Source organism: Centruroides vittatus, unplaced genomic scaffold (assembly GCF_030686945.1).
Source record: "Centruroides vittatus isolate TY-2023 unplaced genomic scaffold, ASM3068694v2 contig_631, whole genome shotgun sequence".
Taxonomy (NCBI): domain Eukaryota; kingdom Metazoa; phylum Arthropoda; class Arachnida; order Scorpiones; family Buthidae; genus Centruroides; species Centruroides vittatus.
The window spans coordinates 477,500-502,388 of record NW_027122388.1 but is presented as its reverse complement, the minus strand read 5'-3'; the positions used below and the strand labels follow the sequence as shown (position 1 = coordinate 502,388).

At 32.1% G+C, this 24,889-nt stretch overlaps 1 protein-coding gene across 1 annotated transcript; it reads left to right on the top strand.

Annotated features, from left to right (window-relative positions):
• Positions 1-271: 271 nt before the first annotated feature.
• Positions 272-24,855, top strand: LOC136979720 (homeobox protein abdominal-B-like). Its single transcript, XM_067275747.1, is given in 6 exon segments — positions 272-450; positions 12,787-12,835; positions 16,539-16,631; positions 19,202-19,859; positions 22,303-22,517; positions 22,519-24,855. Coding segments are annotated over 3 exon segments (945 nt in total). The 5' UTR covers positions 272-450; positions 12,787-12,835; positions 16,539-16,631; positions 19,202-19,213; the 3' UTR covers positions 22,603-24,855.
• Positions 24,856-24,889: the final 34 nt, after the last annotated feature.

Sequence of the window (24,889 nt, the reverse complement as noted above, 5' to 3'; positions counted from 1 at the left end):
GTTGACCGGTGGGAAAGAGGGTGTTTTAATTTACGATTTGTCCCCATCGGGTACTCGAGGGGACTAGAACGTTAAATTTCCTATTGGATGTCCCGCGATAAGTTTTTGGGGGTTGAACGTTAGTAGCGTTAGAGAAAAAGAGGGGCATACGACACTGTGGGGTTATTCTATACGCTGACTTTCAGTACGTTAAGTCGAGCGATGGATAGGAAGATGTGTAATATGACACTTAAAATAAGAAAATCTAAGTTAAACGGGGTTCGTGTGTTGGTGGTGTGTGCGTGTGTGTGTTGTTTGTTAGATCCTGCAAACTCCCACACATGCGTGCTGTGTGCGATTTTCTCATTGATCCATCACAAGCTTCACTTACTGTGCTTCAATATAGAAGTGGGTTATGTAGCCGGTGACAACGGGCCTCCTACAATCGTCCCTTCCCATGTGACATGTCAGGTGAGACTTCTTACTTTCACCTTTCATCCTATAATAACTTACAAAATTACTGCGACCACCTTTACTACTAAACTTTCAACCTTCGACTCCTTTGCGATTTTTCTTTATGATTGTCAACCTATTTTAAGAGATAATATATTAATTTATAGGTCTTAAAATAGTTATTACTCTAAATATGAGGGCAATTTTAAGAGAGTTTGTCATTCTTTACTTACTATAACGTGTTCTAAAATTAAATTTTCCTTGACGATTCTTCCTAACTCTTCTCTCCTTAGTTTCCGTTCCCTAAAATCTGCCTTAAGATTAGGGGTTTTTTAAGGGCCAATTTGCCTTATATTTTACTTACCCCTGCTTAAATGATCCGGTTCCTTGCTGAGGAAAATCGATGTGGATATGCTTACAAAGAAATCCATTTAAAATGGCTGCCATAGAAGGTCTTGAGTTCAGGATGAGTTCCTGTGTTTAGGCCATGACTTTGCCAGAATTTCGACGTTTCTATGACCTCTACGACCTGTAAATACGGTTCATACCTTAAATTTTTACCTTATTATTACCCAAAGCTTGATTTTTAAGCATAATTTTCGGTTTTTATACACGCATTATGCCTTATTTTAGCTATAATTATGAGATTTATGCCCATTTTTGAGCACAAATTGGCATATTTTTTTATGATTTTAGTACATTACTATCCTCAGTTCACGCATTAATGCCGAGTTTCTAACACTTCTAAACCCTGAGCAAGCAGTAAATTAATGCTTTTAAATTGTGATATCTCTACTTATGAACTAGTTAGCATGTAAATTGATGTTTTAATTTAATGATACCTTATTTCTTGGGGTTAAATTAGTGATATCTTTAGTTAGTTCATTAACAGGGTGTTGTATTGATGCTTGTAGTACAGTAAAAGCTCTCAGTTCTGGACTAAAGTAGGCCTACTGCTTCAAATTGTTGATATCTCATGTGTAAGAACTAATGTAGATATCAGAGATATCTGCAAGGCCATTAAAGAACATAAAAACCACTTACAAGTGATGTTTACGGATCAGCGATAACCAGTTCTAGAATCGAGAAATCGTTTGAAAAATCGCAAATTAACCGTATAAGAAATTAAATTTCTAAATATTTAGACTCTAGATATAATTTTTTACAACAGTAGGAGCTATTCTGATATCTAGAACATCATTAATTGCACTGATTTAAAACGAAAGTCTAGGAGTGAATGTGGACTTTATGGTTAAGGATGAAGCAATTAAAATCAACGAATAAATTAAAAAATGAGCAATTTTCTAAACCAGATCAAAAAAATTCGTTTATTTTATTTATTTTCTAGAATTCCAGATTAAAAAATTTCAAGAATTTATTTTATTTTTGGAGAAATAAACGTGTTTTCGTTCTCTTTGACTGCATGAAACGAATGGAGTTTTGGTATTTATAAACCGGTTGTAGAGGTTTTATTCTTAAATATTTTATAAAAATTCTACTAGTAAATAGATTAAAAGTAATATTTACTATCGAAAATTTGTTCAGGGGTGCTTAAAAATTGAAAAATTTGCTAAACAAAATAGAAGCAAACATAAAAAGTGATAAGTTATCCAACTCATTTCTAATTCCAAAAGGTAATGTCCAGGCACGTAGAAGCATTCTAACGACATTTGTCGTGTCCATAACTAAATCATAAATATCTTATCTGAACATGTGGCATGGTCAGCTCATCTCATAAATTATAGAAGGGTGTTATGAGAGAAAAACTTCCTGCAACAAGCTTTAATGCACGATCTTGTTAACTGCTTCCAAAATCTCTGCTACCAAACCTTTAAGAGTTACACTAGAAAGGCTTCTAGATTGGATTTCTCCCTCTAGAACACGTCTAAGATTCTTAATCCTTCTGTTTTTTTTTTTCCTACCAGGGATCTCGTTAATTTGATCTCACTCCCTCAAGTAAGAAACTCTGATCTTGCATGTCTGTCGCAGTTATATATAAGGCCTGTTTAAGGCCTTAACAGGCCAGGCCTTACTGTTTAAGTATACAAGCCTATAAAGGCAAAGTATTATCACTGACCGTGGAGTACGGCCTTGCTTGTATGAACTTTAATGCTTGTTGCTGTTTCATAGGACGTTATAGATGAGATTTTTGTTAAGGTTTTTGTAGGCATAGACTTAATTAAGGCTAATTTTTAAGGCTCTAAATATGTCAGAGCGACTCAGAATTTATGTATTAAACATAATTTTAAATTAGTTTTAAATGAAAAACTATACAACCAGACCTACTTTAAATCGAATTTTAAACAGTTTTAACGCAAAATTGAGGTATTTTTTTAATTCGAAATAAAGAATTAAATACGTTTTAAACCTGAATTTTAACAGTCTCGAGCCAATTACGCCATTTTTGATCGAAATTTCAAGGAAAAGTGAGCAAAAAATTAAAAGTTTTGACTAATTTGCTTAGTTTAAACTTAAAAATGAGTAAATTGTACGATTTTAACGCGATTTCACGCCAAAACACACGAAAATTTAATAAAAATTCTTACGATTTAGCAGAAAACAGGAAGCAAAATACACGATTTTACGTTGGAAAACACGAATTAAAACGAAATTTAAATTAATTTCAACACGGAAACTAGCCGAAAAAAACCGCAATTTCTAACTAGAATATCCACGACTTCAACAACAAAAAAAGAAAAACTGGAGCAGCACACCCGATTTTAACAAGAATCTACACAAAAATCCAACCCACAAAACAGCATTTTAACCATTGTAGGAAGACATTTTCAACAAATATTTATTAAATGTAAGTGTAAGTAAACAGTTGTTAAATTGTTTAAAATTATTTCGTTAGGGATTGTACAGTACATATATATATATATACAGTCATTAAGAAGGGTGTAGAAGTTCTTCGCTTAGTATAATAGATTTTACCTTAGCAATGCGATCTTCTAGTTCTTTACGACCTATCCAGGACTATTCTAGAAAATGAAGTGCCACCGTCGTAAAAGACAACAGCAACATCACAGATTGCCTTACCAACGTACAGATTTACCGCAATGTCACCCTATTTAATCGCTCCATGAAGTGCAGATTTGAGAGTTTTCAAAACTTAGAATTCCAACTATCCTTCTCCTCCTCCTCCTCCGCCTCCTCTCCCCGTCACGTGGCACGTGGGTGTTTCTAACCCCTTACTAAACGAACACAACATCTCCCTCTGTGTGTGTGACGTATCCAAGTTCCTACCCCCTTCCTCACACTTTTTTTATTTTGTTTTTTAATTAAAATTCCTGACGTTCTTGTTTATTGTTTCTGGAAATTTGCTCACCCCCTTTTCCCGTGTTATTTTTTTTTTGTGTAAATAAAACACGTATAAATAAATGTAAAATTAATTTTAAAAGTTATTTTAGATCGTTTTTTAATAGTTTATCTCCCCTTTTTAGAATTTTAATTAATGATTTTATGAGTTATAAATTAATTTTCTCCTTGCTTGGCTTGCTCCTTTTATAATTACTTCTGCTCTTTTGTTGATCTTTTAAAACGGTTTCTCTGCCTTGAAAAAAAGGCTGTTTTAAAGGCTTAAATTATAAATTTACATACTTCTATAACTTAAGAAGATGAAAATTTTGTTTAGAATTAATTAAAAAGATTGTTTGCTAAGTGAAATTTATGGCTAAGTTGTTAAGAGTCTCTAAGGTGTAATGATTTTAAATATAACACCTATAAATTGGTGTTATTGTAAGACCACCTTAAGACGGAGAGGCCCTTCTATAAAGGATTGAAGGCCTTTGAACATACGAGGCCTAGGCCTCAATTATTGTACACTCGCCTGATATCTACAGTATGTCTGTAGTGACGTGAGGAACAATACGCTTTCTAGGCCTTTGTTCCTAACATAAAAACTCATTGAAATTATGTTTCTAACCCTATCATACAGGCTTACTTAGTGTGAAGTATAGGCCTAATATGAGCAGTGAGAGTATGACCTTCGCCCTGTAACATACAGATTTAGTATGTATGTATATTCTAACCCCTTGTTATAACACATACTAACTTTATCCTAGTGTTTAAAAGCTCGTGTATTAAATTAGATCGATCTATAATGACGTTAAGAGCAAAAAATGCGCTCCTAATTTCGGCACATAGCACATAGATATGTATATCATTAAAGCCTGAATATTTAGCCTTTTTTACGTTAAAAGAAAATCAACATTTATCTACAAATTTTTGCGTTTTCTTTTTGTGTGTTTTATTTGTAAATTTTGCAGTATTTGCGTGTTTATTTGCAGTCTTTTGTAAGTTTTATTTTTAATTTTTGCAGTGTTTTGTATGATTTATTGTAATCTTTTCTGTCTTCTCTTTGTAATTTTTGCTGTTTTTATTTTAACTGTTTTCTTTGTAATTTTAACAGTTTTGTGTGGTTTATTTGCACTTTTTGCAGTCTTTTCTGTGTTATCTTTGTAATTTTTGCCGTCAAACTCGCAGTTTTTGTGTTTTCTATGTACTTTTTACTGCAGTTTTTTCTGATCCCTTTGCAGTTCTTCGCAGTTTTTTTTTTCAAGAAGAGCAGCAATCTAAGAAATTTTTAATGGCTGTAATATAAGAAATAAACCTAACAAGTTTTTTTAATTTACAAGTGAAAAAAAAACTTAATTTTCTTATTTATAAAAAAGAATATAACAAACAGGAGCCGGCATTTAATAACCTTTGACAAAAAATGGTTATCCATAAAAATAATAACAAGACTGTTAATAGAGGTGGTAAATAACTGTTTAGTTTAGAAGACGGTTATAAAATTCAATTTTATTGAAAACATTTTTTTGCTTTTTCTTTTTTTACTTTTATGGAAGTGAATAAGGCAGACATTTTGGCCTAAATAAATCTAGGCGTTGACATTATTCTATGTATATAAATGTCTATAAGAATTTTTCGTGGGTAAAATTATAATGTCCCAAAAATTCTCCATGTAAGTTATTAATTTTCTAAGTTAATTTTCTGTTTATTACCTAAAATTTGAATAAAAATCCAATTTGGTTTAGTTTAATTCGGGAATTTTTAAGTGTAATTCGGCTTATACCTAAAATCCAAGTCTCTGCCTGACTTTAGCACTTCTTATAGCCAACATCTTCGTTGATTTGGCGCAGTTTATGGTGTAAACTAAGTTGGATCAGCTTATAATCTAATCTTATGGTTTAAGTCAGTCTGATTTGGCTCATGGTATACACCTTTGTTCATTTGGATCAGCCTTATGGTTTACATCTCTGCCTAACTTGGCTCATCTTATGGCTTTAAATCAATGTAACTTGACTCATCTTTGTTAATTTGCCTCATCTTATGGTTTAAATCAGTCTAACTGGCTCATCTTATGGTTTAAATCAGTCTAACTGGCTCATCTTATGGTTTAAATCAGTCTAACTAGCTCATATCATGATCTATTTCATCGATTTGGTACAGTTTATGCTGTTGTAAACTGTCTAAGTTGGCTCGTCTTATGGTTTACATCTCTGCCTAATTGGATCAGCTTATGGTTTACATCTATGGCTAACTGGATCAGCTTATGGTTTACATCTATGGCTAACTTGGATCAGTTTATGGTTTACATCTATGGCTAACTTGACACAGCTTATATGCTAATTTATTTTTTCTACGAGCTTCAACGCTGTCTAAAGTGGGTGTTAGTGTGCACAGTTTTGTACAGTACTGTACATCTTAGCTTACTTGGCTCATCTTATAGCCTACTCTCTTAACTAATTCACACAATGTATTGTCTAAATCTTTCTCTAATTTGGCTCACTGATTGTATTTATCTTAGTCTAACCTGTCTAATCTAATGGCCTAAATCATAGCTTTACCTTTGTCTAACTTTACTCATCTTGAGCTTCACCTTCACTAGATAAGTAGACGCATCCGAATTGCTATATAACATATTCCCTTTACAATCTGAATGCGATTTTTAAATTAATTATTAATGAAATTTAAATACAATTTAAACAGTTTCTATCTTAGTTATAAGAGTAAACTTGATTTTCTGCTATAACTAAGTTATAAGATAAGCGGATAGGAAAACGATGATTAGCTATAAAAGGTTTAATTGCAAACCGAGAGCCCAACAAAAAATATAAAAGTCAATCTAAAAGATTGCCACAGGCCAAATGAATCCGGATGTTTTATTCCCCTTCCCCCAATATGAGGCTCTGCAACAAGAATTGAGAAAATTGAAGTCACTCGAGTTTTAGAAGGGCTAATTGTCAATTTAGTGGGATACTATCGATAAAATATTCTTTGCTAAATCTCTTTTAATAGGGGTCCTAAAATCTCATCTTTGGTTATGTGCAACTATCCGATTGCAAATCCTACTAAACACTTCTTCAATTCTTTTATTTTAATCCTTATAAATTATGTTTTATAGTTAAATTCACATAGATTTAACATGCTTTTCTTGCCATAAAATAAAGAATTGTGGGTCTAAAATGTCACTAAAATGGTGATAAATTGGTTTTAAATCTGGAGTTTTAACTCTTCTCTTCTTTGGGGAAAAATAATTAACCTTTGACCTCATAACTTCGACTTTTTTGTTTAACTTAGTCCTGTTCTTTTAATTGTATATACGGAACCATCCTTTATTTGGTCTAAGGATGATTAGTTGGATCTTAAACTATTCTTTTTGGATATAATTTAGCCCTGTCTTAGCTAAAATTTAGATTAAATCCTTTAGATTAAGCTTAGATTTTTATATGTAGGGTTACTAAATCTGTTTCCTTAGAATTTATTTAGCAAAACATTAAATTTAGCATAATTTCTAGGCACAGTATTAAGCTGACACCTTTACATCAAGAGTTTTAAGCATATAGTTAAATTTTACACTTAATTTACTCCTAATTTAAGCACAGAACTGAGTCTACGGTTGAATTTAGCCCCATTCTTAAATATAGAACCAAAATTGGTGTTAATTAAGCCCAATTTTAAACCAGAGTCAAAATTAGCACTCGATTTAGCCTTCTTTTAAGGCGCAGAATTAATTCTAGTACTTGATTTTAAGGCATAGAACCAAGTCTGCCGTTTAATGTAGCCCTGATCCTAAATATAGAACTAAGTGTGATGATAATTTAGCCCTATTTAAATCTAAGAATCAGAAAGGCACTCCATTAAGGCACCGAATTAATTCTGGTACTTACGGTAGTGCTATTTTAAAACACGGAACTAAGCCTGCGGATTAATTTATTCCTATTCTGGAATATAGAACTAAATTTTTATCATTAGACGATTTGAATCCAAGAATGAGACCTGGCAGTTGATTTAGGTCTCGTTTAAGGCATAGAATTGATTCTGGTATATATTAACTACTATTTTAAAGTCTAAAGTTTAACTTAGCCCTATTTTAAAGAACGAAATTAAGTCGGATTCTTACTTTAGCCTCATTTTTTAAGCACAGAATCAAATCTAACAATCACTCTAACCCCGTTTTTAAGGGAATAACTAACAGCGAGTAAGACATTTCCAGCATTCAACTCTAAAGAATTATTTAGTATAAGAATTAAAACTAGCCCTCCCCAAAATAGAACCACTTTAAACAGTCTTGTGGGAGAGAAATAAGTTGCATTTTCATAAATCAAAACCCCCTAAAAATAAAGGAAGGAGGGATGAAAAAATACAAAGCTAGACGAAATGGGTATTCTTTTATAGTGTAAGCAACTAAAGCCCTAGCCCTCATGTTAACTGCAGAAGTAAGATTAGGGCGGTGTATGATAAAGAAGAAAGAAGTTCTTTTCTTGAGACAAGAAAAGAATCGATTGGTAGGAGATGAGGTCGAGCCAAGATGAAGGGTGAGCAGCTGCTATAAACGTCAATTTGACGACCCCCTAGTGGGCCTGAAAGTAAACAAAGTCGGTAGGTTTTATCTCAAGAAACAGCGAGAAGGAAATGAAAGATTCCGGAACTTACTCTCTTCCTCAACGGAAATAATCTGAAGAAATAACAACATCTTAAAAAAAAACTACACATTAAGCTCTTATAGAAGTTTCTTTGTTAAAATTACAAAAAATTTAATTAAAAAACCTCCAGTTTCTGTTTACATTTCAGTATTTTACAACATAATTTTCAATTTTTTTTCATGTTTAAATGATATCCAATCATCGTTTCAAGTTTAAAAATTTCTGTAGCAACATTAACCAATCAACGATTGAGAATAACTTTGAAAAAACGTAACAACCAATCAACACGAAACACATTTTAAAAACCGCTCAATATACTCGGGAATTTTAGTTTTAGAGAGCGCTCATTGGTTTGTTTTTAAATTTTAAGTTTATTTATTTGTTAAAATTATAAAAATATGAATTTAAAAACATTAAATTTTGTATATATTTCGATGTTTTACCGCTTAATTTTCAAATTTTCTTGACGTTTACACGCTATCCAATCATCGTGTCGACTTTAAAAACGTCGATTGACATTTTAACCAATTGACGATGAAGAGCAGTTTTTGAAAATATTTAACAACCAATCAACGTTCATATACGTTAGAATAGTAGTTTTAAAGAGCGCTGATTGGTTTATTTTGGAATTTAAAATTTCTTTAGGTGTTTCTCGTAGAAAATTATATATTTTCGACATTTTACGATATTTTTAAGGGTATCGTAAAAAGAAATTTATATTTGATTTAATTAATAATTTATAATGTTATAATTATGTTATATTTAGTATTTTTGCGTAGTTTTACTTAAATACTTTTATATACTTAAAAATGCAAATTTATTAAAATCAGATTTTTTTTCGGTTGAAAAACTGGAAAATTAATTAATAAAATTTTAAAATATAGTAAGCAATTTGAGCTTCCAATTATGAAGACTTTAAATTATTTTTTAAATTTTATTCAAAATTTAATTTAAATTTTAAATTATTTGTTCAATTTTTTTAAAAAAAATAACAAAAACATTTAAAAAATGCAATATCCAATCAGTGCTTAGCTTTGAGTTTCTAACAGCCAATCAACGAAACTTTTCATTGATCGAGAGCTCAAGTAGCAAGCTTATTGGTTAATTTTTTAGCGGAAAGTTTATTTAAATTTAAAATTAACCAATTAGAGTTTCTTAATCAGTAAAATGAATAAATTTATTGTAGATTTTTCTAAAAATTTCGGTTTTATTCGAATTTAAATTAAATTAAAAAGAAATTCAAACTTTTTCAAAGCCTCAACAGATTTATTCGTAGGTAAGGTAGCTTTTTTTTTTTTTTGAATTTTTATGTGAAACGAAGCCAAAATGGCTACCAGTTGTGCGAGTAAAAAGAGAGTAGATGTCTCAGCTGTATATTTAATGAAATACTCCTTATCCTAGGCCATAAGGGAAGGAATGGGCAGTTTCTTCTCCTTAAAAATCTATCGAATTGTCTCTGTACAGGCTGATGTTATCATGGTCCGGTAGTCTGAACCTCACACAAATTGGAACACAAAGACAATAAAATGTTGGAGAAGACCTTTTATTTCCCCCCCTTCGTTTCTACTCCTATACGGTTGAACTTTACCATTCAAACACGTCGTCACCAAGAATAAAATACTACAATTTATTTTATTTTATTTTTTTATATAATAAAATCCTGCATTTTCTTAGCCCGTTTATTAAAAATGCTGTCCTTAAACTGTACTTTTTATATTATCTAAATATTCATAACGTATGTTAAGACCCCATTTTTGATCGTAGAAAGGGAGGTTGATAAGGTCTTTTTCCGTAATTCTTCTAGTGAATTATGATATCGTTAGCCTTCTAACAGGCTAAATTTTTAATCTTCTATTTTTCTATTTAAAAAATAAGATGCGAAAGAAGGAATACCTTCCTTTTTTTCCTTTTCTTTTACAACTCTTCATCATCGTTTATGCATGAAGTAACCCCATATAAAATTTTATAGTCTAAAAATAACTTCGATAGGTTAAATCTTTATAAGAATCTTAAATAGGCTTTCAGAAAGTGTTCATGCTGAATTTCCTTTCTATACTAAGTATAAAAATCTAAATCTGATTCACTTTCATTTTTATGGAGGACCAGAAAATAATTGGTTTCTTTCTTCTCTAGTCTAAGAAACCATACACTGTAGACTTACTATAAGAAATATGTATTTAGTAGGCTACTTATATGATGCTATACGCTGTCTTATATACACTGTATAGGTTCAGTACTTTAAGGAATAAACATATCATGCATAAGTTCTATTCGTTAATCTGTAGGGCCTATAGCTTATGATAAATTAGGGTATGTAAGGGCTAGTTAAAGGGTTTATTCTTTTAATATTTTGGATATAGCGTATAGATTTCGTTCCTTATAAAAAGCTCTTTAACCCATAAAACTTCTACTACTCACAAAATCCTGTATTCCGCTGTGAAGATTCTGCTCCTTACAAAAGTCTGTATACAGCCTACAAAGATTTTATCCTGTAAGGAAACACGTGTATCCTCAACAGATGCCATTATGTCTAGTGTATAACCCTTAACATGCTTTAGATATGCTGATCCTAAGGGCAATAGATGTAGTACTTTACACAACATACAAGTTCTGTTTTGTTAAGCAGACTTATAAACCGTATCCCTACTTTCAAAAACAATAAATAATTTTTCTAAAAATCCCTTAATAAATCTAAACAAAGGGAAATACCATAAAAATTCTTCTAAAAATTCTTTTTCCTACCCCCATAAAGCATCAACGAGTACAACGAAAACGAAGGAAATGAGACATTGTTATTATCCCCGAGGAGAGGGTTTAATAATTAGAAAGGGTTGCATTATAAATTTTAAAATTTTCAACACAAAATTTCAGCATGGCATAATCATTAATGGAGTGTTAGCAATAAGTAAGAAAAAAGTTCTTCTAGAGAAAAACAAAGAAGGCAGGAGAAAGAGGGGGGTCGAACGTGCTTGTAGAATGGAGTGGGTTCGAGATAAAGCCAGTCGATTCGCTTTATGTTTCTCATTAAGTCGAGAGACTGGTCTTAATCTCGGTCTACCTGCGGCTTGACTGAAGATACGATCAATGGTGATTAATGGGGAGCCAGAAGTGCGGAACTAGCCATGCGTTAATTAAGAAGTTAATAGATAATAAGTAATTAGGCGAGTTAATGAAGTTCAGAACTGGTTGTTTGCGCCGGTATCTACGAAAATTACAGCATCTATCCTTTTATTCTGTTTAATCCCACACGCTACTAAATATTCCTACCTGTATGCCATTTTAGAATCTACAGTAAATCTTCTGTGGTATGTTTAATATGTGTATTAAAATAATAAAAATCACCTCCCCACTGAAAAATGCTTATTTTCTTCTAAATTTAGTAAACTTAATCCTGAATTTATAAAGGATTTAATTTTTGGCCTATAAGCTACATTGTTGTGCAGCGTTTTTGCGTATATATTTAGCTGTATATATAGAAAAATGCTTTTTAAATGCCTACTTATAAAGTAAACACTACAAATGTTTTGATGTAATTTATTCTTGTGTACAGGATAAAATGCAATTATGTTAAAATTTAAATGCTTTATCAGCCACTTAAGTAGCTGAATATAAGTAAAATTCAATTAAATTTAAGAAAATTAAGTAATTTTAAGCTTAAAAACGTAAAATTTCTTTTAAAACCACTAACAACCAATCAGCAGCGGTGACACAAATTCGTGTTCTAATTGGTATTTTGATTTATTTCACTATTCTACGACGAAAACATAATTATAAATTAAGTTACCGTTTTATATTTAAATTAACCAATTAATTCGCATTTTTCATGTCAAAACGCAAGAAACGAGTTAATTGGACAATTTAAAATGTAATCGACCAATAAGCGCTAGCTGTTCGTTATTTCAAAGTTTAAACTGACCAATAGTGAAATTCTAAAGATAAAATGAGGAGAAATTAAAATTTTTAATTATTAAATTATTATATAATTAAAATAATAGAAAATTAAAGAAAAATAAATCATATTTAATTTAATTTTCAGTGCGGTTAGTTTAAAATATTAAATTTTATTGATGGAAGCAATAAAAGGTATCAGGATACGATGTAAGGTGGGTGTAGAAGTTAAAATGAAAGGCTGATAAGGCTCATACGTGAAAATAACATTAAAATTTCATTAAAAAAGAATTTTCTATCACTTTACTTACATCAGGTATTCACTTTTAGTCAGGATAAATCTTTTTTCTAAAGGTCAAAGTAAGAGGTCAATGGCTGATATGGTTTTAAAATATGCCTTAAAATGATTTAAACCTTTAAAAAATTCTGATTTAATTTATTTATATTTTTATAAATTTTTTACTTTTATGATTTATTTCTTTTTTTAATGCATGAATTATTTTTCTGATTTTAGAAAATGACTTTTCTTTGATAGGTGGTCCTCTGTCAGGATATGAATTACTGTGTCCGTGTCCGTAAAGAAGGCAAGTAGACAATATAATATTAAAATTATCTATGTTTATCTATAGCCTGTAGGCTGTAATTAATTTCCATTTTAAGTTTTCATCTATTTATTTATTTATTTTTTAATTTATTGTCTTTAAATTCTTCCACGATAAAGCTGTATAGATAAGGACTAATCTTGCCCATTACTTAGCCCAAAAAAATCCCTATGTGGGGACATATTATTAGGAATTTTTTTAATCTACTTCAAGGTTAGATAATAAATTTTGCTCCCTCCCTACAAGGTTGAAAAATTCAAGGTTAATGCGGATCTGCATGGTGAGGTCAGGGGTCAGCTTTTTAATTTTTCAACCTGTGATTAACTATGCGTTTTTTGGCAAGGGGACCACTTTATACCCCACTTAAACGGTTATAAATCTACAGATTTAGCTTCTTTTCAGACTAATGCTGCTGTGAAAATATATTAATTTGTATGCTACGAAAGGAGGGACGTTTGTAAAAACTACAGAGGGGGATCAGTGTTTCTATTACTCATTATCCTGGCATTTCTCGCCCTCATTTGCATATAATTAAAGTTAATTTAAAATATTATGATGTAGAACTCGTCAATTCTACTGTTGTAATTAAGGTTATAGAGTTTTTTTCGTGAGAAAGTTCATTATTTTTATTGTTTCAGGTAGATGATTTGTCTGTTAACAGCCTGAAAGCCTACAGGCCTTCATATCAGACAAGTTTTCTTTGTTATAATTTAACTTTTAGTGTATTACGTAAGAAAATTACGTAATAAAATGCTAAATTTATTAAATTTCTTGTGAAATTCAATCAGGAATCTCGCTTAATTAGCGCTTCAATTTTATTCTTTATTGAAATTTAATCGGGAATTTCATTTAACAAGCATTAAATTTCATCGATCTTTTAAAGAAATTGGGCCTTTGAGCCTAAAATTAGCAAATTAAATTTTCATTTTTCTGTGAAATTAAGGCTGAAGTATTTATAAATATTTCGAATTTGTCAGGGGTTTCAGAATTTAAAATATTTAGCTGTTGCACGAAGTCGATAATAGATGGCGACTCTAGCGCACCCACTGTATATTTAAATGGGAGCTCTTGTAGCTGTATTTTTCCATATAAAACCATTTTTAATTAATAAAATTTAAAGTTTTAATATTTTAAACATGTTTAAGCATTTAAAAGAAATTTAATTAAATATATTTTAACGTTAATGTGAAATTAATAATGTTTTTATAAATTACAATTACATTAATGTAGTTATAGGACTTTTAATTAATTTTCTCAACAATTTTAATTATTTTCATTAATTGGGTTACATGATAATCTGAATTAAATATAAATTAAAATTATTATACCGTCGTTAGTTTAGTAATCCTGCAACAGATGGCGCTAGCAGTGGGTGAGAAACTGACAATATTTTTAAATAATTAAGTAATTATTATTGTATTTTTACATGTGTTTTACATATATATGACGACATTTCGCACATTAATGATGAGACACATTAATTTATACAATTAACTCAAACAATTTTATAAAAACGCTCGTGATAGGTGCTACGTTTCAGTCCATATTGGCAGGCGAAACAGCACAAATATATCCTATTTTTCCCAAAAATACTCATTAGGGGGCCTTAAATTATAAAAATAAACAGATTTTTCCTATAATTAAACACTACGCTCTAGTTTTACACAGCCAAACTTCTGTAAATCTACTAGAATTAACACCTCAAACATTGCATTTTTGAGCCTTCCAAAGGCTCAATGAGCCAAAATATAGGCACAAAACATTAAAAAACTAAACAGTTTAACTATCGAATTGCTTTTATGAGTTGTAATTGCGCTGTAGCTCGGGAATACGGCTACAAATTAAGGTACGAACTAGAGTCTACTATTGGCCAAACCCGATACCTATGGGCTCTATTATAGGCTATAGTGTAAGTTAATATTGATTATCGAATGGTGACGTAGAGTCTATGTATAAAAATCTATGCAAATAGTGTTCAGACGTCTTTACCTGATAGCTGTATTAATAATGATGGAAATCACAATTCAATTTTTGAACATTAGAACAGTTTAATGAGTCATTATCATAGGGAAACGATAGTATTAACGATCGCAGAATCATAACTCTTACTTATATACGTGACATTTAACTCATATAAAATGTTTAGTACAAATGGGATACGTTACCCTATAAGTGCTGGCTTCTTTTCAGGTATTGTACTGTACTTATTATATACTATAATTTAAAATGTATAAACTTGTTATAATTATTTACATAAGGCCTTACTTATAGTTTAGTTTATAAAATCTTTTATAAGGATTTATCTCTATCTTCATTACATCTTCATCTTCTTTATCATTTTAAGCACTTCTACATCGTCCTAATTCAAAAAAAAATTAATTTAATTTATTACTATTTACGTCTACAAATTATCTTAATATTTATCAATTTTTAAACGAGGAATAATTCGAATTACACTAATATATATACATGTCCACCTCGGTTAACCTATAAAAAGTCTAAATTGTGGCCTTACTTTACTCAAAAATTGCCGAATTTCTTGAAAATATATACGATGAACTGACTTGTGCCCGCGTGTGTAGCTCGTGTACAATTAAAGTTAGCTTAATTAACAATTTAAAATTGATATTTTTAATTGTATAAATCGAATTTTATAAAGGAAAATTCAGTATTAATAACTTATACTCTTTATAACTAATTTGTGTTACATAAAGTAAATCTCTGCTATAAAATCAATATTTAATAGCTCTATTTTTAAAATAATATGGCCGTAAAATTAATATATGTATATTAATAGACAATAAAACATGTTTCCGTTTTTTTAATGATTTATTTTTATTTTATTTGTATTTTTCTGTATCAATTAAATCGTTACAGTTTTATTTGTTTCTTTACGTTGATTTATTGTAGTTTTCAACAATGAAAATACATAGTTTTATTGTTTAAAAAGTTGTTCAATTTCATCGCTTGAAATGTACTAATTAAAATCACGTGCCACGATTACGTGTCGATTACCATTTGTAATTATTGTAACTGACACATATAAGCTCGTGTATTAAACGTAATTAAATATTTTATTGTTATATATTCATTATTACGTAATACATTGTTGAAATATACATAGGCTAATACGCTTGTTGTAATGTACAAATTTATGGGTTTTTTTTATTGTTTAGTTTCATTGTTACGTAGTTTCATTACTGAGATAGTTTATAATTTACAAACGAACGTAATAGAAATAAAATATATTACGTAACAATGAAATAAATTATACAGAAAATTACGTTACGAGATAATTATTACGTAAGAAACGTAACAATGAAATAAAATGACGTAACAATTAAACTAAAAAGTAATTCAACTGTCCAGTTTCATTGTTACGCGATTTGTTTTATTAAAATATACACGAGAATAAATCCAATTGTTGAAATGTACAGATTTATCGTAACAATTGAATATATTCTATTGTTACGTTTTAGTTATTGAAATTTACATATTACAGAACGTTTAAAATGTGATGAAATGTACAAATTTCACTTACAACACATGAAATTTCCACTCGAACGTAACAAAATCCATTATTGAAGTATAAAAAAACGTAATAATTATACTGAAGCGTGCATTTTTATGAATATTTTTTTTTTAAGTGTTATGAAATTAATATATTTTGGTCTGTTCTATGCAGAGGCGTGCCCGACGTCAGCAGTTAGCCAATTATCTGTGGTCAAGTACAACCCGGTGGGCTACAGAAACCACACCTTCTAGGCCTCGCCATAGGGTGAGTAGAATTGAATTACTTATCTTTCAATCCCCCTGCCAACCACCTGCAGACTGAAGGTTATACAATGCTAACTACTTAAAGCATTTTTAAGCTAGGCGTGATGCTTGGTTCGTAAGCGTGTCTAGACGTATAACTTCGACTTATTACTCACAGAAACTGCCGTTTTGCTTCCTTAATTATGTTTCAAATTTAATTAACTTCATCTATAAATTATTTATTACGAGATTCGTGCCTGTTTGTGAGATTTTTACAACGTCACTACACACGTAAAATCTTCATGCAGGCTTATGTAATTCATCCATGACTCGATTTATGTTATCATTTTGAAGTTTACTAGGACCTCGTTCAGGCTACAGACTCAGTTATAGATAAGGCTAAACCTTGGCTTGGCTGCAACTATAGTCATAGCCGTTAAATAGAGACTAGCCTCTTGTTTATCTCTCTGGAATTTGATATTTACAGAATATTCAGGCTTATGCTCATAAATAACTTAAGGCTTAGTTTCTGACTTATTTACTGTCATATACCAGTATAACCTTTCGATAATATATTGTTTTGATACGAAGGCAACAGTCTTTCGTATCTCTAGTTGTCTTTAACTATAAAAACTTCCTTCAGGCTGTACGTAAGGCTAGCCGAATGCTAAATAATCAGGCTGATTAACGCGACTAACTGAAGGCCAAATAAGGCTAACTGAAAGGTAATAAGGCTTATCAAAGGCTACTTGTTAAGGCTAACTAAGGCTAACTTTCTGGCTCGGTTTTTAATCGTTATACAATGAAGCGATCTTTAAAAATGCTTAGATTGCTTTGAAACGGAGCGTGTAGTCTTTTGTGTTCCTTTGAACATGAATTATAGAAATTGTATGAATTACTTCCAGTTTCCAGGCTATGTGCCTATAAAATATACTCTTAAAAGTCTGAATTTTCAGCCTAGGATAAATGATTTAAGAGTTATCGATTGTTAAATATTGTCATTGTAAAATAAAATACACGAGTTGCTGTTGAAATTTTTATAGAAATCGATTGTCTTCAATCAATACCAATATATGTAAATATATCGAGAGTGATTTACTTTCCGCCTTTTTATGTAAGAGTTTTCATAAAAATTTGCTAATATTTTCTTGTAATTAGCCTTAATTTTTAAATTATGGTTTCTTGATAAGTAGCTAAGTATGTTTCAGGCTATTCAGTGGCTAAGCTGCGCTTTATTCAGTGAGTTTCTAAAGGTTATGAGCATCTAGAGAAGCAACTTAAGGCATCATGCTGAAGAGTTAAGGTGTTGCTTGAGGCTATCAGGCTATGCTATAGCCTCAAGCTACACCATGAGACTATGAGGCACTTATGAGGCTAAGCCAAAGTCTTATAGTATAAGACTCAGGCATAGCCTCAAGAATCTCAAGCACTTAAAATTACTATTTTTTATACAGTGGAAGGGCCTCTTATATGTTAACTTAAACCTTAGCGCCTCTACAAGTCTAGAAATTTTGTTATATCCTGTCGAGTATGGGCATTAATACGTCGACAATTTTAGCCCATAATCAGGTCCATGAGCCTTAATTTTTATCAACAGGTCTTTGCTGTAAATAATGAAATTATAAGCAAGCCTTACAATTCCTAAAGGCTTGTAAGGATTTTTAAGCCTTTAGTACATTAAAAGCCTTATGAATTATTTTAATTTTTATATTTTTACAATCTTTGTATTTATAAGGCTATGAAATTTTATAACATAAAAAAATAGTAGATTTAGGACAGATTTTATTGTGTTCTCATCAACTAGACAAGGGCTAAAGTAATTTATTGCAAGTCTATTTGGCCCACTACACTTATGTAGATTTTAAAATCTACTGATCCCCGACATAAGTGTAGTGGGGCCAAATCTTCAATTATTTTTAGCAAATTAAATTGTTTCTAAAGCCATTTTTCAAGTAAGACGAAGGCTCGAAAGTATTTGAGTTGACAGGACCCTAAAATTAGACGAGGTGTTGAGTAAGTTTTGTGTATTTTTAAAGTAGAACGATTGTCGAGTTTATAATAGAGTTTACGGTTGTAGAGGAAGCTACAGACGTATCGTCGAGCAGTTTGGAAGTTGTAAGGAGTAGCTAGACAAACGAACAGATGAGCTTAGATGCTAGCACCTAGACCATTCGACCAATCTGTTAGCGAATGAAGCTGCGCTGCACTTGAACCCAGGAGTGAGCAGACTCGATGACGTCAGAAGAAGCAGTACACGATTCCAAGGACGGTAGCCGTCACTAGATGGCGCTAATGGGGCGGTACAGCTGGCAGACTCGTGTCCGGTGCGGGTTCATTCGGTAGTGCAGCGAGGAGTTGCTGAGCAGTTGATACACAGTCGTACATTCAGACTGACGATTCGTCATTGATTGCAGTTTATACTCCGGCCACACTAGCAATTTGTAGCCTGACTAAAGGCCAGCATAGGTCACGTGGTGGTGCACCTCGATGAGAGGTGTCGCGCACAATGACTGCCACGTGACACAACCGCGTGTTGATTGTTGATGTGTGCGTTGTGCGTTGTGATGTAAAAGATCTGATTCTCTTACATAGGACCGGGAGAAGATGATGAACGGCTCCCTATACGAGGACACGTCAAACAGTAGGTCGAGCCTGGACACGGTGGCCACCAGTCAACAGCAGGGACCGCTGCACATTCCAGCCAAGAGAGTGACCGCTACAAGTTTGGCAGTGTCGTACAGCCACCCCGAATGCGGAGGAGTGGACACGACTTCGGCTGGTGTGATACGTCACAGCCACAGCGGTCAGACGTGGGGTTATCCCTCGGACACTCACGCAGCATTCGATCACTCGCAGTACAATCAGACCTTGTGTAATGTGCGCGAGAGCATGGCACCCGGATACTACTACAATGACCATCCTGGCAGAGTGACTGCCGACCGAAAACCGCCACCAATCAAGCTATGGTCGAACAGCCCGTACGACTTACCCAGTGCAGGACCGAGCAGCGTAACACCTGCGGACACGTGTCAGACATTCGCACCACAAACATGGTGCAACTACGCACCGTACGGCGGCAGGGTGGCAAGTCACATGGAGGCTCACGGACCCCAGCCCGTGCCGTACATCACGAGCGACGACAGAACGAGACAGACCATGGAGGCTTTCACCCACACGGATGGATATTCTCTACGTCCCTTTGCAGGAGCCGAAACCCACGCACCAATGCCATACATGACTGCAGGAGCTGGTAAGTGTTTCCTTCTTTTAAACCTTCTCCGACGCCACCAATGGCAATAAAAACCACTTTAATATAGAGCGGGGGAGGTGTATGAACCCGTCCCCACATTGGGGACTATTTTAATAGTCGTTAAAACCCTGTACAGGTTTAAGTTTATGGCCTCCTCCATTGTGTCTTTATTTACACTGGACTTCTGACCCCGGTGACGTAGCTCTTTTTTTCTCTCTTTACTGATAAATGTCTAGATAACGGGTGTATAGAAGCTACTTTATATGTAATACATCTCGTGTTTAATATGCCAGCAAAGCTTGTAAATGAATTACTACCACGTTAATTGGTTTGGAGGATGTTCGTTGGCTTGATCCATACCCGTTAACACGTGTTGAGTTAAGGTGTATTCCGGCAGCAATGAGAATGGAGTGTAGTGTCTGACCTTGCTGTAAGGAGCACATATATACGGTACTTTTACTAGCTATAAAATGCCACGATTGCAGTTGTCGGGTACAAACACGCCGTTGTATAGCAGCTGATAACTTCTATCTTAAAAACACCAGCTTAATTTTTCGTGATTCATGAACTGAGGGTGATTTTTTTTTTTTTTTTTTTTTTTTTTTTGCTCTTTTCGACTATTAAAACTCTTTCTTCTCGTCCATTTCCCCTATTCTTCTACCTCCGTTTTTTAAATTCCTCCCTTCTATGCGCGTACAGGGGATAGATATTCGTGTATTTTAATTAGTCAGCACCCTAAATTGATGATTTCGACCGGTTTAAACGTCCAAACTAAGTTAGGTTAAGTAACGTGTTTACCAGACTATTAAAACGCCTCTCGTCTAACTCCCTATTCTTCTACCCCCATTTTTTAAAATTTCCCCTTCTAGGTGCGTACAGAAAATAGAAATTCAGGTATTTTAATTCACCAGCACCCCCTAAACCGATGGTTTAAACCGATTTAATCGTAATTAAAGCCAAACTAAATTAGGTTAACTAACGTGTTAACTAGTGTTGCATAGATGATACTACGATGGTGTAGGGACGAACGGTCTGAAACGATCCCCCCCCATGCCACGAATTGTCTGGAAAATCTTGTTTGAAAATGCGTGTTTTAGTCACCCAACGCCTTCATCCACTTTTCTAGTATAAATTTTAAGCATAAGTTGACCTGTGACCTTTGAAAGATTAAGGATCCGTGGCGTAGGATTTAGCAAAACGGTCAATTGAATATAGAAATGTTTCATTGCTATGCAATGCCTAGCAGGAAAACAGCGAATCGAAGTATTGATTTTTGTAGACCCCATATATCCCGACATGATTCAAAACTTCGTATTGTTTCCATTGAGAGTGATGCAGTTTTATATCCCTCTTGCATAAAACTCAACAAAAGTCCTCCCCTTTTAAAAATCTTTATACATAAAACTTTGTATAGATTTAAACTATACTTAAATTTATTAATTTTTTTTTCAATGACCTCCCCTCGACTTTCAGTGTTATCATCACTAAGTCACCTTTGGTGTGATTTAAAGTATATTTTAAAATTTTTTGGGGATTTTTAAGGGAATTTTTGGGATTTTTAGAGATTTTTCGGGCTTAGACTTAGGGGAGTATTTTGAAGTTAAGAGGAGGAAAGTATCTTTCCTTTGCTACACAATAGTTTAGGAAAAATCACAAAGATTAGCATTAGGAGGACTAGTCCATTGTATGGCGGATGGGAAAGGATTAGTAGAGCAAGTGTCGAAATTGTCACATCATGTAGGGGGGGAAGAAGTCGTAAAACCCGTACGGGAGATCCCTCTTATTGCAACAGCCTGATTTTTCCTTAACTTCTTTACGTCTCTTTCCTGAATAAATTACAAAAGTCTCCCTTATACAGGAGCCTTTGTTTCACGCGTTAAGGCATAATTAAGGCTAAAAAGTTCTCCATCATATATAAAACTATCGTTTAAATACACATAAATCTACTTTAAACTGTAAGATTTATAGCTCTTTCCTGAATAAATTGCATACACAGCCTTTAACAGCCTTTAAGGCGCAGTAAAGGCTGAAAATTTTATAAAATTGCGTTTAAATATACATAAACCGATGTTAAATCGGTTGTGTAATAGTAAATTAAGCTTAATTTATTCAACTTCTATTATTACAATAACAAGATTAGCATAATTTATTCATAAAGAAATTGAATAAATTATGTTAATGAGTAGAGATTGTTACGTAATTTTTAACAAAGGAAAGCGAATTGAATCAATTTCGCGCGAATGAAATTCGCATAAATTATGTTAATTTTATTGCAATTTAATTATGATTTTTTTGGGTGTTTTTATTGTTCAATTTAATTGTGTTTTTTGCGTGTTCATTGTCAAATTTAATTGTTTATATTTTAGTGTCTAAATTTAATTGTATTTTCTTATGTTTATTGTTAAATTTAATTGTGTTTTCTCTTGTTTTTTCGCATGTATAGTGGATGCTTTAACATCCAATCCATTGGAGTGGACAGGTAATGTTACAGTTAGGAAGAAACGCAAACCTTACTCCAAATTCCAAACACTGGAACTGGAAAAGGAATTCCTCTTCAACGCTTATGTATCGAAACAGAAACGATGGGAACTTGCACGTAATCTTAACTTAACAGAAAGGCAAGTTAAAATATGGTTTCAAAACAGAAGAATGAAAAAGTAAAAAGAATTCACAGCGTAACGCAGAAAACAATCAAAATGCAAACGGTTTGGCCAATGGTCAAACACCAAGTGGTGCCAAGTGACCCCCTCACGTGTAAACAATTTTTTGATCATTTCTCTGGAAAGACACCACACACAAACACAAACACACATCCCCCCAACCCCCTAAAACAGCAGAAAAAAAGGTTTATGTGTTGTGATTTCTTTGTGAAAGAAGAGAAACGTCACATCTCGCTCCCCCCTTTAAAACACTACTTCCCCAAATTTAAGAGGTATATTAAATCATTTCTGACAGAGTTAATGTGTTAATTTAATAAAAAGGAAAAAAAATCCATCTCATTTATCATTTTTTGTATAGTATATATACACACCTTTGTTCATCAGAGTCATATTTGTGGCAAAGTGCAGTACTTATGATCATTGTAATCAAGACCATGCTGAAGAGTGCCCATGAAGAGTGGTTTTTCTGATGTTTATATCTTATGTGCCAACACGTAGTTCTCATAGGAGGGCTCTAGAATATGAAGAAACTCGTACTGTAGAAGGGGGGTTCAACTTTGTTATTGTAGTCAGGGACTTTGTGCTCGACTTATATATATATATATATATATAAACACATAAAGGCCCAATGGGGATCTAGTTCTTTGTGTTAAAGATATGGGGCCTTAATATATATATAAAAAGTAATAAAAAAAAAAAAACATTCAATAAGGCTCATGGGCATAATCAGCAAGGTCCTGAATGTAAAATAAGTCCTCTTCTTTATGTTGAACGATACATTTTTGTTGAACATTTGACGCGAAACAGTTCACTATTGTAGTTTAGAAATTTAAAAAAAGTAAAAAAAAAAAAAAAAAAAAGATTGTGAGAAAATGGTGTTGTGTTATTAAAAAAATTGAAAACAAAGAAAATTAACGTAAAATGTTGTGTATAAATACATAAAATACATTAAAAAAACAATTTTTGTCTTCTTGTTCCTTGTGGTAGCTCCTGTGTGGATGAGACATTTCATATCTTTGTCACATTCATAGGCCAAAAAATAAATAAAAAAACCAATTTTGTGACCAGAAAATTCATTTTATGTGTTCTAAAAGTATCATATTATGAGCTAAGTAAGATATTCTTAAGTTAAAAAGTGAAAATCGCCCCCCACTCAACAAAATTCAACAGGGTTACAAGTGAAAAAAAAAAGAAAGAAATGTTACTTTAATTTTAATTAATGTACAAATATATTTTAAGAAATTGTTTAATGAAATTTCGTGTGTTGAGAAATTTATTAAAATTTCAATTGTTTTCGCGTATTTTTAACACTACCGTAAAGCACGAGAATTGTTTCAGTTGTTTCCATAACGTAACACCAGAAAACACTGAAAAATTTCGGTTATTTCTAGTATTCACTGTACTAGAAAGTTTTTATTGTTTTTTTTTTCCTTAGTACTGTAACACCAGAAATTATTGAAAAATTTGCGTGTTGTAACGCAGAAATGTCTATAAATTTCTATTGTTTTGAGTGCTGTAACACCAGAAATCACTCAGATTATTTTTTGTATCGTTTCGTGTATAGAATAACACCAGAAGGCATCAATAATTGAAATTTTCCATTGTTTTCAGCTTTTGAACACAGGAAATTTGTGTGTTTTACATTAGAAATTTGAAGTTTGAGTGTTGTAACACCGAAAAAACTTCAAATTTTAATCATTTTTAAGCTAAATAAGGGTGAAATTTTCAACATTATAACACTACGAAACATCTGAAAATTCGTAGAAACTACTGTTTTAGTCATTTAATTAATGAATTTTTAGTGCCAACTGTCTTTAGTCCCGTTAAAAAAAACACAAAATTAGACATTAAACACTTGTAAAAACCAAAAATTTTGCCAAAAATCTTTAAGAAAACCTTATTTAGCTCCGTTTTCCTTTGTTCTTAAGATGAAGAACAATTGTAAATAGATTTTAATTTTAAAAAGAACACATTGTACTTAGTAAAATATTGTTAACAATAGATTTATTTGAAGATTTGTATGTAAAATTTCAACAAGACATCGAAATTCTAAAAAGAAATCACCTTACAAAAGTGCAACAAAGTGGCATTTGTTCAAGAGGAAAAAACACACACACACACACAAAAGTGAGTTTCTTATGTAACAGAACAGAAAAAAATTATGTTCAATATTGTTTAATTAGGTGCTGGAACATCAGAAATTAAGTTTGAAATACTTTTTTTTTTTGTTTTTTTTTTGTGTTGAGGAATTGTTTTCCTGAAGACACACCTTGTACAAAATTGTGTATGTACGTATTGTGACCTGGTTTTAATAAATCTTTATGTGTCCAAAAGTATTATTTATTGTCTTTTCTACCCTATTCAAGCATT